Here is a 19,388-nt window from a genome sequence, read left to right as displayed (position 1 = left end):
TAATTTTACTTTTTGTAGAGACAGGGTCTTACTGTGTTGCCCAGGCTGGTCTTGAACTCCTAGACTCAAGCAATCCTCCAGCCTTGGCTTCCCAAAGTGCTGGAATTACAGGTGTGAACCACTGTGTCCTGGCAATATTAGTTTCTTATTTTTTTCCCTTCTATCTCTAAGGGATAAGGCAGCTACAGTATACTGGAATTGTGTAATATCTATTTATCTAGCTAGCATATACTACTGTTTAAAAGAGACTTATAAACTAACAGACCAAATAAACTTAAAAATATAAAATAATGAACAAATAAAAGCTTAAAACAAAAACATAAGTTTCACTGGAGCAGGGATTTTGTTTTGTTTCTTACTAGAACAGTGCCTGGCACCTAGGTGCTCAATAAATATCTATGAAATAAATTAATAAATAAAACAAATCATTAAGTTGATAACTATATAGTATTTAGTCAAAAAGTTGAAAGTCAATTGGCAATAATCTAATAAACTGCTTTCCTAATAGTAGAAAGGAAAAGAAGCTGTAAAAGTAGTTAATACTTCCACACATTTCCCTTTCAGTAGGCATTTCTGATTTTGACAGCTCTATTTCAATGTCCCACTAAATCAGGGTTTCCCAAATCAATTCATTTTAGGCAAGAAGAGTAACAGAATAAACGAATTTACTATGCACCATATTGGATTCTTTTTGCTTATATTACATTACTTAACCAACACAAAAATCTTCTAAAGTCAAGAAAATAAGATATTTGGCCACATGAAGTAAAGCAATACCATATTTGAATTCAGGGGAGTTTATAATATCTAACTCTTTCCACTTTACCATACGAATTCAGAGACTTAACAACCTAGGAAAAAATCCTCTGGAGAAATATGTAAGAATTTTATTTTCTCTTTATTTTACACATACTCCTGTTGGAAAAGGATTAAATTCATCGTGACTAAATTGTGTAAGAGTTATCACTACCCTCAAAAATACTTCATTACAGAAGACAATGGATACCATTCAGATGAATCCTTCAAACTTTTAAAATTATACGTTTATAATTTATAATAAAATTACATAGTTTAAAACTATAGACTGGTAAACATACCATTTCACAGACTGAACAAATAAAGGCAGAGCTGTCTAAATATGCCTTGTGTAATTAAAAACTGACAATATTTATGGGCTAAGGAGTTTTCCAGATCTTAGAACTTTTTTTTTTTTTTTTTCTGGAGACAAGAGTCTCACTCTGTCACCCAGGCTGGAGTGCAGTGGTACAATCTCAGCTCACTGCAACCTCCACCTCCCGGGTTCCAGCAATTCTGCCTCAGCCTCCCGAGTAGCTGGGATTACAGGTACCTGCCACCATACCCGCCAATATTTTATATTTTTTTAGTAGAGACAGGATTTCAGGCTAGTATTGAACTCCTGACCTCAGGTGATCTGCCCACTTCAGCCTCCCAAAGTGCTGGGATTGTAGATGTGAGGCACCACACCCAGCCAGAACAATTATAATTACCAAGAAAGCTGAATGCAGTTATTGGACACCTAGCATTTAAAGAAAAAAATTGTGTAACCATATAGCAAGATCTTTGTTAAGAGTTTCTTCTAACACTCATGTCCAGGAAAGTAAGATATAACCAGATAAAGAATCTTTGTTATTCGGATCTAAATCGATCCTTGCTATGAAGGATCTAAACTGACCCTTGCCTAGTTATAAGTAAACAAAGATATCATTTTCATTTAATACAGATATTTATTAATCTGTTGTATATACTTCGGCTCTAAAATGTTCCCATGAAAAATTACTTTGACTTTACCTGAGGATGCTTGTAACAGTACAACTAATCCAGTAGGTCGGTCTTCAGAGGAGGGGCCACTCTGTCCACAAATAACACAGTCATATACTGCCTCGGAAACCTGTGGTTCTGCCGTGGTGATCTCCATAGGTATATCATTCTCAGGAGAATCTGAGGGAAGAAAGTTACATCTCTTTAATTCCTTAGGAGGAAAATCTGTCTTCAATGAAAGTGTGAGGGAAAAATCAAGTTCAAACAATTTTTAGCTTCAATACCAATAAAGTATATAGTAATAACACTGTGGAAAAAATTACCTTACTCAAATAAAATATTTAGACAGATAAAATAAAGCAAAGACTTTAATAATGAAAGATTTTAACTAAAATATGGTTAAATATACTTCTAATGTTGTATCATTCAAATATAAAATAGATACAGAAAACAGAGAGGCAAAGATATTTGTATCAAAAGATAAATATTTTAAAATAACATGTTACAGAAAGAAGGGAGATGTTCGTTTTAATCTTCCTTGAGGTACCTAAGGGGATATTCACAACAACATGACAGCTCTTGGGAAAATATGGTAGTATTTACTAGAATATAAAAGAGAAAAAAAAAACTATTTCTTTCTCACTCTCAATTCTAGTGATCGTATCTCAGAAATAGTAGCTATCAATATATTTTTTTATGTAGAGAAATCATAAAGATATGACCATATTATATAAGAATAAAGCAGAACTCATTGAAAATAGCAATAATCCTCTGGTGATATAATGTTATTAATAGCAAAAAATAAAATATTGAGCTAATAATTATTTACAGATAAAGATACTTAAATTCATGAAGATAAGTGATGCTGCCACTGGTGACAAAGAAATGGGTGGAAGAGACTGGGAAGAACTGGGAAGCAGAAGTTGCTTTATGAAATGTTTAAAAGATGGAGGCACATCTAAGTAAATATGTAAAAATACACATCAGAAATAAGAAAAGAAAAACGTCAAGTTTAGGTATTTTAAAATAAGAATTCATACAGCTATACATACCTCTGATAGTTATGAAGAATGACTGAGAGGAAAAGGGACAGTAACCTAAAATAGAACTTTGGGTAATGCCTAGTATTAATGGAAATAAAAAGATGCCACCAAAGAAATTAGCAAAAAAACAAAAACAAAAACAGTGCCTGAATAGAATCAAACCAAAAAGCACAATGTCTATGAAAATACATTAGTAGGTCAAAATGAAAAGAAAGTTTCAAAAGAAAAAAGTACCTGAGGCCATTAAGAATTGATATAAGGCCAGGCACCGTAGCTCATGCCTGTAATCCCAGCACTTTGGGAGGCTGAGGTGGGCAGATCACCTGAGGTCAGGAGATTGAGACCAAGCCTGACCAACATGGTGAAACCCCATCTGTACTAAAAATACAAAAAATTAGCCCGGCGTGGTGGTGGGCACCTGTAATCCTGGCTACTTGGAAGGCTAAGGCAGGAGAATCACTTGAACCCAGGAGGCAGAGGCTGCAGTTAGCTGAGATCACACCACTGCACTCCAGCCTGGGCAACGAGAGTGAAACTACGTCTCAAAAAAAAAAAAGGAGGGAAAGGGAAGGAAAGGAAAGGAAGAAAAGGAAGAAGAAAAGAAAAGAAAAAGAAAAGAGTTGATATGAGATTACTTCGGGTTTTAGGGAGAAAAGAGAAGAGAAAACCATACAGAAAAAAAGAAATGTGTCTGTTCTTAAGGGCAAAGGAGAGCACAGAGATACCTGACAAAGTACAGTGAAATAACTTGGTCTCGTGTTAAATGCCAAAGAAATACAATTTCATTAACCCTATCTCATACACAAAGATCTTTTTTTTTTTAATAAGTCTTGGTACAATCGACTTGAAAACCTCCAGGAAACCCTGATGCCAACACACATTATCCAAGATTTTGCTAAGTCATCTTTTCTAGATTTTAAAACAAACTTCAGTGACAATCTTCAATGGTGATACAGTACCAATAGCATGAAAATAAAATAGGTGACCTCATTTTCATGGAGAGTACTATTTATTTGAAGTCTGACTTTAAAAATTACAGACACCAATGTCCCTTTTTTTCTTCAAGAAACTAAGATCACGGTTTATTTCTGAAAAGAGGAGGAAAAGTCACAGCTTTTTATATCCTATGTTGAATTAAAATGTTATTGGTAATACATGGTTGATTCTATCATTCCAGTACCAAATTTTGACATTTTTAGTAAGATTTTAAAAGGATCTGTGTCCAAATTAAATGCTGTATTTAAATGTGATTATTGTTTCTCACTTATCTGTGAGATATGAAAAAATAAAGAACCTATTCTGAAAGTAGTCATGCCCCAAAAAAGTACATATTGTGTGTAAATGGTTAAAGAACAAAAGCATGAAAAACTAATATAGAGTCCCGAGCAATGACACTGGTTACTCTTGGAAGAAGCAGTGACAGAAAGAAACTATGAAGGGAGCTTATGTGATGCTAGTAATTTTTACTTCTCAATTTGGATGCTGGTTTCTCAATCGGGATTCGGTTATACAGTTACAATCTGTTAAAACTCAAAGAGCTCTAAAGTCCTGAAACATGCATTATGAGTATATTCCAATAAAAAGGTTTCTTTTAAAAACCCCTACTCTAAATGAGTAACTTGGTATATTCTGTAACAAGTATTATAATAAAGGTACTTAATGCACACATCAATATCTGCACATATTTTCCACACCAAAAAAAATCTAAATGATGTGTCATGCAAATTGATGCAATTAAGAGATTACAATGATTTACAATCTAGGTAAACTAAATGAATAAAAGATGCAAAACTGAGAGAGTAATAGCAAAAAATGACAAATCCAAGAGACTAATAACGAAAATAGTCTTGCTACCAAACGACCCTGGAATTCTTAAGTTCTACTTTCACTTTCAATTCAATTCAGATCAAAAGGGTTTCTGTATAAAATTCACACTTGCCCTTTTAGAACAGAAGTACTACTTAAATTACCATACTTGATATTATTACAATAAACACAAAAAAGATAACTAAAGCAATAGTTAATTCATCTGTTTGGTTTTACATGAACAGAAAAGAATCTATCTGAATGAAGCAGTTGATTCTTCTGAATGCTATTTCACTTAGCCAAATGACCACAAGATGGCCCCAATTCTCCACTCCTCCCTGTATCCACGCTCTTGACAATGTGATATTGTAATTCCTCCCGTCAAGACAGAGTTTATTTCCCCACTCCTTGAATATCAGCTGGTCTTGACTTGTTTTAACGAAGAGAATGTGGAGGATGGGCACGGTGGCTCACACCTATAATCCCAACACTTTTGGGAGGCCGAGGCAGGTGGATTGCCAGCAGGCCAGGAGCTTAAGACCAGCCTGGACAACATGGCGAAACCCCATCTCTACTAAAAATACAAAAATTAGCTGGGTGTGGTGACACACGCCTGTAATTCCAGCTACTCAGGAGGCTGAGGCAGGAGAATCACTTGAACGTGGGAGGCAGAGGCTGCAGTGAGCCAAGATCATGCCACCATACTACAGCCTGGGTGACAAAATGAGTGAGACTTCATCTCAAAAAAAAAAAGGAGAGAGAATGTGGCAAAAACAACAATATGCCTTCCAAGACTAAGCCCCAGGTGATCTTGCATAGTTTGTCTCTCTTGCTCTTGCTCTCACTCTCTCTCAACTCCACCTTGCATAATTTCTCTCTCTTGTTCTTACTCTCTCAACTCCACCACCTCCATAAGAGTAAGTCCAGGTGGGCTACCTTGCCAGAGGAGGACAGACCAAATGGAACACAGATAAGTTGTCTCACCAGCTCATGGCAGTCCCGTTAACTAATCAGCAGATCACAGACCCACAACTCAGCCCACGGGTCTGTGGGTGATGAGATCAGCTAAGCCTTCTCCAGAAAAGTTTGGTTCACAATAGAACCACTGAGTCTACTCATTGACTCATGAAAACTAACTAGAGGTTGTTGTTTTAAGTCACTAAATTTTGGGGGACAGCTAGTTACACAATTGCTAACTAATAATTCTACTGTATGTTAATTATAATATAGAAACTTTCAAAAGAATTGAAGTACTCTGCCTTACCAAGATGAGTCATGAAAACTAATATTTAAAGTGATAGAGGTATTTCCGTTCAGAAAATTTTCTAGTCTAAGGAATTTAAAAAATCATTTTCCAAAATGATTTTTATCTTTAATATCTACTTATTTTACAACCATTAATTTCAACATCATCAGAGTGAAAAGCCTCCACATTCACAAATACCACAGTTCTACTTCAAGAGTTTACATTGTTACCTAAAATTTCCTGTTTTAATATTTGTTAAAAATGCTTAAAGTCTATTTTAATATAAAATTAATCTTTAATTACAAAATAGCCTTTGCCTTTATTCTTAACCTTTATATTTATAAATTAGATTAAACTAAGTGTGTATAGAACAATCAAAATTCTTCTGGCTTCATGTTTTGCTTTCATGTTTGTGGGCTTTTGTGGCTGAATAGAAGGATGGGTAAATGACATAGGGATGATGTGTTCGGTGCCCTCAAAATCATGTGAAATACGTTTTTATTTGAAAGAGGAATAAGCAACTGCAAAACACAAGTGCAAAGAGTAAGGTGTGGTTTGCAGCCCAGAGGCAGGCACAGAGAATTTTTATTGCATAAACCCAAAATTTTACATTTTTAACACAACTTAATTTTTAAAAACAACTGAGAAGTACTTGCTACTAACCTAGCAGGTGAGCTACTATTCATAAATAAGCGCACTACTAGAGTTCACTGATTCCTGCTAAGAAGTCTGACTTCCCTCAGATAAGTGCCAATATTGCAAAACTCCTACTGCACAAAATCATTACTTTTGATAAGGATGTACAGTATTACCTTCAGTCGGTCATCATTTTTATTATCTTTCTTGCTTTCCTCTTTTTTTAGTTGGTGTATAGAGAGAATATTCGCATTCTTTTTTAAAAAATAATCTTCCCGTTTTAGAATAGTTTTAGACTTGCAGATACTAGAGTTTTGAAGATACTACAGAGAATTCCCATGTACCCCACACACAGTTTCACCTTAAACTTCACATTAGCATGGTGTGACTGTTAGAATTAATGAATATATATTATTTACTTTTATTAATACAATATTGACAAATTAAAGTTCAATTTTTTTCAGATTTCCTTCATTTTTATCCAATGTTCTTTTTCCATCCCAGGATGCCACATTACATTTAGTTGTTACGTTTCCTTAGGTTCTTCTTAGCATGACAGTTTCTCAGACTTTCCTTGTTTCCTTGCTTTGATGACCTTGACAGTTTTGAGGAGTACTGTCCAGGTATTTGCATAACAGTCTTCAATTATGATTTGTCTGATGTTTTTCTCATGATTAGTCTAAGGTTATCGATTTTAGAGAGGAAGACCACAGAAGCATCATTCTCATCACATCATATCAAGGGTACAAAATATTAACATGAATTACCACTGCTAACGCTGACCTTGATCACCTTGTTAAGATGTTTCCCAAGTTCTCTACTGTAAAATTACTCTTTCCCCTCTTTCCACATAAAGAAGCCATTACATGCAGCTCACACTTAAGGAGTTGGGAGTTATATTCCACCTCCTTGAGGGTAAAGGCTCTACATAAAATACTTGGTATTCTTCTGCATAGGAAACTTCTCTATGCTACCTTATTTATTTATTCATTCATTTATACTAGTATATACTGATTGATATTTCTTTTATACTCAGGGTTATAATGCTTTATACTTTATTTTGTTGCTCAAATTGTTCCAGTTTTGGCCACTGGAATCTCTCAGTTGGCTCCTGTGCACCTTGATATAGCCCCAGCCCATATCATCACTAGAGGGGGTGGGGGCTGTTTGTTTTTGAGTACCCCTCTACTTTCTGGCCCTATGAGATACACCAGATTCACTCTGCATGTTCCCTGCCCCAGTTCTTAAAAATCAACCATTTCTCCAAGGACCCTAGTTCCCCTTTTCAGCAAGGGAGGAGGGGACTGTATTAGAAACCAAGACCTGGGCAATGGGTGTGTATGTACCTGGGAAATATCTATGAATACATACTAATATAAATGAATGAATAAATAAACAAAGGAACACAGATAAAGTTTCCTAAGCAGAAGACCAAATATTTTATGTAGTGCCTTTACCCTCAAGGAGGTGGACTATAACTCCCCAACCCAGTTTCTACTGGAATGTCCTTGCTTCTAGGCCCTTTCAGCTGACAACACAAGGGACTACGTAAGTGTACGCTAACTCATGCATATGCATATGCCTATATTTATACATATATAATTCCATCTTTATCTAGAGCTGTCTAAACATGAGTTCATACTAATGTGTCTAACTCTAATTCATTATTATCACATGAATCATTCAAGCCTTCTCCTCTTATCTGTAACTTCTTACTCCAACAGTAAGAAATCCAGCTCTCATCATCTGCCATTCATTTACTTAATTGTTCAATCTCAGTATATACATATAGTGGTTTCAGAATTGTTAACTCATGATGCCATGGAGAAACTTTTTCCACTGGTTACACACAGTTCCTTTTGCCTTTAGTCTTATAGACGTTATTTATTTCCAAAGTCAGGTAGCCAGCACCTTTCCCCCTACCTTTTTCAGAGTGGTTGTTTCATACATTTGTAATACAGTTAGATTCTCCCGTCATAGTCTGCATTCCATCCTGGGATCACCCCAACTCCTAAATGATTTTTTTAAATATACATACTTTAAAGATTCACTCTTTCTGCTATAAAGTTCTAAGGGTTTTAACAGTGTTAAGTATCCAACTTTACTGTATCACACAGAATAATTTCAATGCTCTAAAAAAACTCCCATGTTTCATTTATTCACCTGTACCTCAACCCTGATCTATTTACTGTCTCTATAGTTTTGCATTTTCCATAATGTCATATAACTGGAAACACAGTATGTAACATTTTCAGATTGGCTACTTTCACTAAGTGGTATGTATTTAAGATTCATTCATGTGGCTTAATAGTTCATTCCTTTTTATTGCTGGACAGTAATTCATTATATGGATGTGCCACAGTTTCTTTATCCATTCATCTATGGAAGGACATCTTAGCCGCTTCCAATTCTGAGCAATTATAAACAAAGCTGCTAGAAAAATAAGTACAAAGGCCGGGCACGCCTGTAATTACAGGTGGCTCACGCCTGTAATCCCAGCACTTTGGGAGGCCGAGGCGGGTGGATCACAAGGTCAGGAGATCGAGACCATCCTGGCGAACACGGTGAAACCCCGTCTCTACTAAAAATACCAAAAAAAATTAGCCGGGCGAGGTGGCGGGTGCCTGTAGTTCCAGCTACTCGGGAGGCTGAGGCAGGAGAATGCCGTGAACCCGGGAGGCGGAGCTTGCAGTGAGCTGAGATCCAGCCACTGCACTCCAGCCTGGGTGACAGAGCGAGACTCCACCTCAAAAAAGAAAAAAGAAAAGAAAAATCAGTATGAAGACTTTTTGTGTGGACATAAGTTTTTTAATCAGTTAGATGAATATTTAAGAGCACAAGTGATGGATCATATGGTCAGATTAAGCTTAGCTTCACAGGAAAATGCCAAATTTTTCCAAAGCAGTTGTACCATTTTGAATTCCAACCAGCAATGAATGAGAGTTCCCACTGCTCTGCATTCTCACAAAAAATTGGTAGTGTCAGATTTCTGAATTTAGCCATAGTCACGTAGTGGTATCTCACTGTTGTTTTACTCTGCACTTCCCTAATGATGAATCATGCTGAGCATCTTTTGATACACTTATTTGCCATTCTAGAATCTTCTTTGTAAGGTGTCTATTCAGATCTTTTGCTCATTTTAAAAGCTAGGTTATTTGTTTTCTTATTGTTGAATTATTTCTATCTTTTGAATACCAGTCCTTTATCAGATGTGTGTTTTGCAAATATCTCCTCTCAGTCTGCGGCACACCATTTCATTCTCTTAACAGTACAATACCTCCTGGGGAACTGATGCCCTGGCTGAGCTACAGAGCCTAGGGCTAGGTTGATACAACACCCCCCATCCCAGGAAAACAGAGCAGTGGCTGAGCTGAGACACTCCTCCATACAGGTCAAACAACTCTAGTAATTTGCTTCCCTGGAGCTAGACTAGCCCCTAGAGTCTGAGCTGCTGAGACACCCTTCTCTATGGGAAGTGGACTCCCTGCTGTGCTGCTCCATAACCCTCAAGGGCCCAAATGACATCTGTATTTGGCCATTCTGACATACTTGCTGACACTGCACCTGGGATCACAGAGTCTGGGATACTGCCAAGTCCCACCATCACAGTCTAGAGTCACCATTATACAGTGCTACATCCCCAGGGACCTGGCTGCCACTAAGCCCTACTGGCTCAGACTCCCGAATAGTGGCTATACCCCACATCCTGGGCTCAAACCTCAGGAGCACCCCTTCTTCCCCAGAGGCAAGATATGACCTGTTCCCCAGGGGTAAACAACCCAACCCCCTGAATCCAAGCTGCTAGAAGGTGCCGCAGAGTCACAGATCCTGTCTCTGTGGCAACCTAAATCTACCCCTACCACAGGCAGCAAAATGGCATGCCAAAACCCAAGTGCCATAATAGGTTCATGAGACCCAGGCCCCACATTCCCTCCAAGCACCTGCACCTGGAACCCAGCACTGCTACTGGTACTCATAGGCCATGAAAGACGTGACACCAAGAGGGATCCTCTTGGGTAAGTCTCCCCATTGTGGAGAAAATGAGAATAGGAGGAGCCCAAAAGGCCTTGCCACCAAGGACATTAACAGCTTGTGTCACCACTGCAGCTACCACAAACTTCTATAGCCTAGGCCATAGTTATTGCTGATACTGAACACCACCAGAGAAGCTGCATGGAAGTTATACCGCTATACTCACCCAGAAACAGAGTCACAACATCTTTCCTAGCCAGCACACTAAGATTCAACTGCAGGTGAATCATTCTCTACAAAAGCCACTCTAGGAAGTTCAGAAGACACAATTCCACAAGATGTATAGATATCAATGCAGTGATACAAGAAACATGAAAAAGCAAGGAAATATGACATGACAAAATGAACTGATGGCTAATACTAGGTGTCAATTTGACTGCATTGAGGGATGCCTAGATGGCTGGTGGAACATCGTTTCTGGGTGTGTCTGTGAGCGTTTTCCAGAGGAGAATGACATGTGAGTCACTGAATGAAAGAGGAACATCTGCACTTACTGTGGGCAAGCACTATCCAATAGACTGTGGGTAAAGCTAGAACAAAGTAGGCAGAAGAGTGATATTCAGCTTGCTTGCCTTCCTCCTCTCTCTCCCTTCCAGAGCAGAACACCTTTTCTCCTCCTCCCTTGGACATTTGACACCAGGTTCTTTGCCCTTTGGGACCTACAACAAAGGCCTCTTGGGGGTTTTCAGGCCTTCAGTCTCAGACTGGGTACTGTATTTTCAGCTTCCCTGGTTTTGAGGGTTTTAGACTTGGAATGAACCATGGTACTAGCTTTTCTCATCCCCGAGCTTGCAGATGGCCTATCATGGGATGTCACCTTTATAATTATATAAGCCAAATCTCCCTAGTAAACTCCCTTTCATATATATATATCCTACCATTTCTGTACCTCTGGAAAAACCTAATATATATTTTCAACTTCATCTCTCTCTAGTAACAGACCCAAATGAAAAGGAAACCAACAAATTGCCAGAAAAAAAAATTCAAAAGATGAATCTTAAGGAAACTCAATTAGATACAAGAAAATACAGATAGATAATTCAATAGAATCAGGAAAATTTCTTATGCATAAGAAATTCAACAAATAGATAGATATCATGAAAAAGAACCAAACAAAAATCCGAAAGAGTTGAACCAAACAGCCGAATAAATAAAACAAAAATACCATAGAGAGCTTCAACAGCAGACTTGATCAAGTAGAAAAAGGAATTTCTGAACATGAAGATAAGTCATTTAAAATTACTTGAGGGGGAAAAGAATATAAGAGTGAAGAAAGCCTACAAGATTTATGGAACACCATAAGTAAACAAATAAGAAGAAGAGATTTAAAAAAAAAAGGCATAGAAAACTAGTAATACCTGAAAAATTCCCGAGTCTGGAAGAAATATGGGCATCTAGATCCAAGAAGCTCAAAAGTTCTCAAATAGATTAGACTCAAAAATGTCCTCCCCAAGGCAAACACAGTCAGATTGTAAAAAACGAAAGACAAAGAGACAATTCTAAAAACAGCAAGAGAAAAGCATCAAGTTACATATAAGGGAATCCCCATTAGACTAAAAACAGATTTCTCAGCAAAAACCTTATAGGCCAGTAAAAAATAGTTATTTTCAAAGTTTTGAAATTTTGAAAGAAAACAATTGCCAACCAAAAATACTACACAGCAAAGCTATCCTACAGAAATAATGGAGAAATAAAGTCTCTCCTAGACAAGGAGAAACTGAGAGAATTCATCACCACTAGACCAAACTTACAAGAAATGCTCAGGAGAGTACTACATGTGGAAACAAAAACGCAACAATCACCATCATGAAAAAATGAAAATGTATAAAACTCACTGGCAGACCAGATACACACACCAGAAATTTTAAAAAATCAAATGTTATCACTGCAGAAAATCACTAAAACACAATGATAAACAGTAAGAGAGAAGAAAGGAACAAAGGATACACAAAACAATCAGAAAACAATTAACAACAAAAAAAAGTCCTTATCTATCAGTAATAACCTTGAACGCAAACAAATTAAATTCCCCACTTAAAACATACACACTGCCTGTATGGATTTAAAAAAAAAAAAAAAAAAAAGGACCCAACTACATGCTCCCTACAAGAAATTCACTTTGCCAGTAAAAACACATATAAACTGAAAGTAAAGGAATTAAAAAAAAAAAAAAAAAAAAAAAAAAAACCTCATGCAAATGAAAAACAAAAGCAAGTAGATAAAACAGGTTTTATGTCCAAAACTGTAAAAAGAGAAAAAAGATGAATATTATATAATGATAAAGAGATCAATTCAAAAAGAGAAAATATATATATGTATATTTTTAATTGCAGATCCAGATATACAGGTCTGGATTGGGGGTCCCAATTCTGAATTCCTTTTTGTTTTTTTAGAGACAGAATCTTGCTGCTCTGTTGCCTAGGCTGGAGTGAACTGGCTATTCACAGATACAATCATAGCATACTGCAATCTTAAACTCCTAGCCTCATGTGATCCTCCCATCTCAGCCTCCTGGGTAGCTGAGACTACAGACACAAGGTACCATACCCAGACAAGAGGATACAACAATTCTAAATATATAGGCACTCAATGCCAGAGTACCCAAATATACCACGCAAATATTAGATCTCAAGTAAGAGACAGACTCCAATACAATAATGGTTACAACAGCCCACTCTCATTACTAGACAAATCATCTAAACAGAAAATAAATGAAGAAACACTGAATTTAAATTGCACTTTAAGCCAAATAGACCTAATAGACTTTTACAGAACATTTCAACAAAAGCAGTAGAATACACATTCTTTTCATTAGCACATAGAACATTTTCCAGGATAGATCACATGTTAGGCCAAAAAACAAGTCACAACAAACTTAAAGGAATTTAAATCAAATTAAGTATATTTTCTGATCACAATGGAATACAACTGGAAATTAATAACAAAAGGAACTTTTGAAACTGTACAAATACATGGAAATTAAATAACATGTTCCTGAACAACCAATGGATCAAGAAAGAAATTAAGAGGGAATTTTTGTTGTTGTTGTTTTGAGACAGGGTCTCACTCTGTCATCCAAGCTGGAGTACAGTGGCATGATCTCTGCTCACTGCAACCTCCACCTCCTGGACTCAAGCAATCCTCCCACCTCAGCCTCTCAGGTAGCCAGACTACAGGCATGCACCACCACACCAGGCTAATTTTTGTATTTTGGTGTTTTGCCATGTTGTGCAGGCTGGTTCTGAACTTTCGGGCTAAAGCAATCCACCCACTTGGCCTCCCAAAGTGCTGGAATTACAGGCATAAGCCACCATGCCCAGCCTTAAGAAGGAAATTTAAGTTTCTTGAAACAAATGAAAATAGAAACACAACATACCAAAACCTATAGGATACAGCAAAAGTAGAATTAAAAGGAAAGTTATAGCAATAAACACCTACATTGAAAAAGTAGAAAGATTTCAAATAAACAACCTAATGATGTATCTCAAGGAACCAGAAATGCAAAAATAAACCAAACCTAAAATTAGCAAGAGGAAGGAAATAATAAAGATCAGAGCCGAAATAAATAAAATTGAGAGTTAAAAAATGCAAAAGATCAATGAAATGAAAGGCTGGTTTTGTGAAAAGATAAAACTGACAAACCATTAGCTATACTAAGGAAAAATAAGAAAGGACTCAAAATAAAATCAGAAATAAGGAACACTACAAATGATGCCACAGAAATACAAAAGATCATTACGGAGTATTATGAACAACTATATGCCAACCAACTGGAAAACCTGAAAGAAATGGATAAATTCCTGGACACATACAATGGACCAAGAAGAAATTAAAAATCTGAACAAATAAATAATGAGTAATGAGACTGAATCAGTAATAAAAAGTCTCCCATCAAAGAAAAGCCTAGGACTACATGACTTCACTGCTGATTTCTGCCAAAATGTTAAAGAACCAATACCAATTCTTCTCAAACTCTTCCAGAAAAATGAAAAGAAGGGAATGATTCTGAACTCATTCTACAAGGCAAGCATTGCCGTGATACAAAAACCAGACAAAGACATAACAAAAAAACTACAGGCCGATATCCCTGATGAACACAGATGCAAAAAATCCTTAACAAATACTAGAAAGCTAAAAGATCATTCACCATGATCAAATGGGATTTATTCCAAGGATTCAAGGATTGTTAAACATATGCAAATCAATAAATGTGATACATCACAGCAACAGAACGAAGGACAAAAACTGTACAACCATCTCAATAGATGCAGAAAAAGCATTTAACAAAATTCAACATCCCTTCATGGTAACTCCAACAAACTAGGTATAGATGGAGGTATGTCAACATAATAATGACTGTATATGACAAGTCCAGAGCTAACATTGTACTGAACAAGGAAAAGCTGAAAGCTTTTCCTCTAAGAACTGGAACAAGACAAGGATGCCCACTCTCACCACTCTTTTCCAACACAGAACTGGAAGTCTTAGCCAGAGTATTTAGGCAAGAGAAATAATGGGCATCCAAATGGAAAAGGAGGAAATCAAATTGTCCCTATTTGCAAATGACCTGACTTTACATATAGAAAATCCTAAAAGCTTTGCCAAGAAACTCTTAGAACTGATAAGCAAATTCAGTAAAGCTGCAGGATACAAAATTAACATAGAAAAATCAGTAATGTTTCTATACGTCAATAATAAACTAGCAGAAAAATAAATCAAGGAAAAAACTCATTTACAACAGCTACCAAAAAAAAAAAAAAAAAAAACCTAGGAACAAGTTTAACCAAGGAAGTAAAAGCTCCTACAATGAAAACTATAAAACACTGATGAAAGAAATTGAAGACGTCACCAAAGAATGGACAGACATCTCATGTCATGGATTGGAAGAATATTGTGAAAATGACCACACTACCAAAAGTGATCTAACAATGCAATCCTTATCAATACCAATGACATTCTTCACAGAGATAGAAAAAGAGATAGAAAAATTCACATAGTATGGAACCACAAAACATCCTGAATAGCCAAAGCAATCCTGAGCAAAAAAAAAGAAAAAAGAAAAAAGCTGGAGGCATCATACTTCCTGACATCAAAATATACTACAAAGCTATACTAAACAAAATAACATGGTACTGGCATAAAAAACAGACACACGCTGGGCTCGTGCCTGTAATCCTAACACTTTGGGACGCTGAGGCGGGCGGATCATGAGGTCAGCAGATCAAGACCATCCTGGCTAACACAGTGAAACTGCATCTCTACTAAAAATAAAAAAAAAAAAATTAGCCAGGCATGGCGGCAGGCCCCTGTAGTCCCAGCTACTCAGGAGGCTGAGGCAGGAGAATGGCATGAACCTGGGAGGTGGAGCTTGCAGTGAGCCAAGATTGTGCCACTGCACTCCAGCCTAGGCAACAGAACAAGACTCCGTCTCAAAAAAGAAAAAAAAAAAAGACACAAAGACAAATGGAACAGAATAGAGAACACAGAAATAAATACACATATTTACAGCCAACTGATTTTCAACAAAGGTATCAAAAACATTCAGTGTTGGGGAAAAGACAGTCTCTTCAGTAAATGATGTTAGGAAAACTAAGTATCTATAAGTAGAAAAATGAAACTAGATCCTTATCTCTCAACATATACAAAAATCAAATCAAAATGGATTAAAGACTTTCTAATACCTCAAACTATGAGATTACTAGAAGAAAACACTGTGGAAATGCTTAAGGCATTGGTCTGAGTAAAGATGTTTTTGTGTACATCAAAAGTACAAGCAACAAAAGCAAAAATAGATAAATGGGGTTATATCAGCTAGAAAGCTTTTGTACAGCAAAGAAAATCAACAGAGTGAAGAGACAACCTACAGTATGAGAGAAAATATTTGCAAACTATCCATGCAACGAAGGATTAATAACTAGAATACAGAAGAAACAAACAATTTAATAGCAGAAAATAATCCAATTTGAAAATGGACAAATTATCTGACAAGTCATTTCTCAAAAAAGACATATAAATGGCCAACAGGCATATGAAAAAAAAAAAAAAGGTCAACATGATTAATCATATGGGCAATACAAACCAAAACCACAACGAGATATCATCCATCTCACCCCAGTTAAAATAGCTATTATCAAAAAGAAAACAATCACAGATGCTGGCAAGGATGTAGAGGCAAGGGCATGCTTGTATACTACCGGTAGGAATGTAAATTAGTATAGCAACTGTGAAAAACAGTATGGAGGTTCCTCAGAAAAGTAAAAATAGATCTACTAAATGACCCAGTAATCCAAGTGCTGGGTATATATTCAAAAGAAAAGAAATGAGTATATTGAAGAGCTAGCTGCATGTCCATGTTTATTGTTATCACAATAGTGAAGATACCACCCTAAATTTCCATCAACAGATGAATAAAGAAAATGTGGTAGGTGGGTGTGTGTATAGAATGGAACATTATTTAGTCATAAAAAGAGTGAAATCCTGTCATTTACAGCAACATGGATGGAACTGGAAGTCATTATGTTAAGTGAAATAAGCTAGGCACAGAAAGACAAGTATCACTTTTTCTTACTCGTGTATGGGAATTTAAAAAGTGAATTCTGTGAAAATAAAGAGCAAAATGATGGTTACCAGACTCTGGGAATGGTTGGGGAGGAGGAGATGAAGAGAGGTTGGTTAATGGGCACAAACATACAGTTACAGAAGGAATAGGGTTTGATAGTACAGGTGGGTAATGATAGTTAACAATAATTGATTATGTATTTAAAAATAACTAATAAAAGATTTGAAATGTTCCTAACACAAAGAAATGATAAATGTTTGAGGTGACAGACATCCTAATTACCCTGATTTGATCATTACACACTGTATTCATGTATCAAAATATCACATGTGCCTCATAAGTATGTACAGTTATTATGTACAAATTTTTTTAATATTAAAATTTTTAAAAAGAATGCAGAATATCTCCACACACTGCATGGTAGGATCCCCTGGATATGACATTAAGTGAAAAAGCAAGGTAGGGAAATTGTACATATATGTTACCTAAGAAAAGTATATACTTACCTAAGAAAGGGACTCTAGAAAAAATTAAATATTTTATATTTAAATATAATATACATAATTATATATATTTATATAAGAAGATATATTCATATCTCAAGCCCTACTTCTTATATAAATGGTAGCACACAAACATATATGTATTTGCTTATACTGTTAAAAGGATAAATCACAAATTAAGCTGTATTATTAAATAAAACAACTCCTTCCATCTATAACAAAAGTCAACCAAATCCTGCAATGTGGCAGCTCTCGGCTCAGACCCTCCTACTTTCCAAGGGAAATCTTAATGTATGCGGTCTGTGGACAGATGCTGTTCTTATCCACCCAGTAGCTATTTTCCTTTCTGATAATAACAGGCCTCAATTTTTGTTGACAAAAAAATCACTCCTTCACCACCCTTTTCAATTCATATGATTTAGGCGGGACTGACTATACAACCAGGCAAGAGCGCTAGAGTCACAGCAAGGATTTTTGTTGTGTCTACTGGAAAAGCAGTGTTTTCAGTCTGTTTTTTAAAAATAAAAAAATAAAACTTTTCCAGACACTCAGAATATCACTTCTATCCTGTGCCTGAAGCAATGAACCAACCATCAGGTCTATTAATTCTTATTTTGCAATTGATCTCCTATCTATCCCTTCCTATGTATAGGCTACTAACTGTGTGTGGGGGTGGGGGCGTGGGGGGAGCATACTCTCCTCAATTTGCTTTAAATATGAATAGTAAAGAGCATACAAAACTTGTTGATTAACAGCCCTTGTTCCACAATTACTACTGTATAACCTCAAATTTACTTAATCTCTCTTAGCCTAGGCATCTGCATCTGGGATAATACCTATCTCATGGATGTGTCAAGACAAAATGCAATATACATAACGTATTATCACAGTCCTGAGTACACAGTTAACATACAAAAATATGTTTCATCCTCATCATGCTCAACCCCCAAAATTCATACTCTTGGACCCAGACTAAAAATAGAGGAAAAATTTTACGTACACAGTGTTTATTATAGTTAAAATTAGAAAAAAAAACCCCTACAGTCCACTTGTGGGTGAATGATTAAGCAAACTGTAGAATAAAAATGATGACAGCAATAGCCAATGTTTACGTAATGCTTATTATGTACCATTCTATTCTAAGCATTTTAAATGTACTAGTACATTTGACCCTCCCAACCCTATGATGTAATCTAAAAATTCCTTTGTAACAATGTGAAAACTGAGGCAGAGAGAAGTAAATTACTCCAGGCAATGGAGTGTGGCTGAGATATAAACCCAGTTAGGCTCCAGAGTTCATGCTGGCAACCACTACACTACACTGTTTCCCCAAAGAAGTATACAGACTTTAATAGTTACAAGAAGCTTTCAATAATAATGTAGGGAAATTCTTACACTAAAATATCAGGTAAAAAGGCATGGCATAAAATTGTGCTATACAGTATAATCAGTAGTGTACATTATTTGGATAGTGGGATCAGGGATAAAATTGTTCCTTCTTGATGCTTTTCTGTACTGTATAAATTTTACAATTAAAATCTAATATGTTTAATAACAGAAAGTAATTCCCAAATAAATTCTTATTCTTTACTAAGTACTTGAACTCTCACTGGGAATGTAATTCTGTTGCATTTCAGCTATACCTATCTGACAAACCTGACAAACCTTACTGGATCAAGGTTATAATCTAACACCTTGACTCCTACACCTAGATGGCTAGTAAAACTAAATAAAGGTGGGGGGGAGGATAATGATCAGAAAGAAGGATGAAAGGAAATGCAGAA

The 19,388-nt window shown here is 36.2% G+C and overlaps 1 protein-coding gene across 3 annotated transcripts in view; it reads right to left on the bottom strand.

Moving 5' to 3' along the window:
* The window catches only part of UBR3 (ubiquitin protein ligase E3 component n-recognin 3), a 268,897-nt gene that overhangs the window by 104,376 nt on the left and 145,133 nt on the right, over positions 1-19,388 (bottom strand). For all 3 annotated transcript variants that reach the window (XM_038001943.2, XM_007965316.3, XM_038001944.2), the window contains exon 25: positions 1,810-1,959. In XM_038001943.2, the coding sequence (XP_037857871.1) occupies positions 1,810-1,959 (150 nt within the window). The remainder of the gene's footprint in view (positions 1-1,809; positions 1,960-19,388) is intronic.

The sequence above is a fragment of the Chlorocebus sabaeus genome, chromosome 10, assembly GCF_047675955.1.
Source record: "Chlorocebus sabaeus isolate Y175 chromosome 10, mChlSab1.0.hap1, whole genome shotgun sequence".
Classification (NCBI taxonomy): Eukaryota; Metazoa; Chordata; class Mammalia; order Primates; family Cercopithecidae; genus Chlorocebus; species Chlorocebus sabaeus.
The sequence above is the reverse complement of the archived record's forward strand: the minus strand, read 5'-3'. Positions and strand labels throughout refer to the sequence as shown.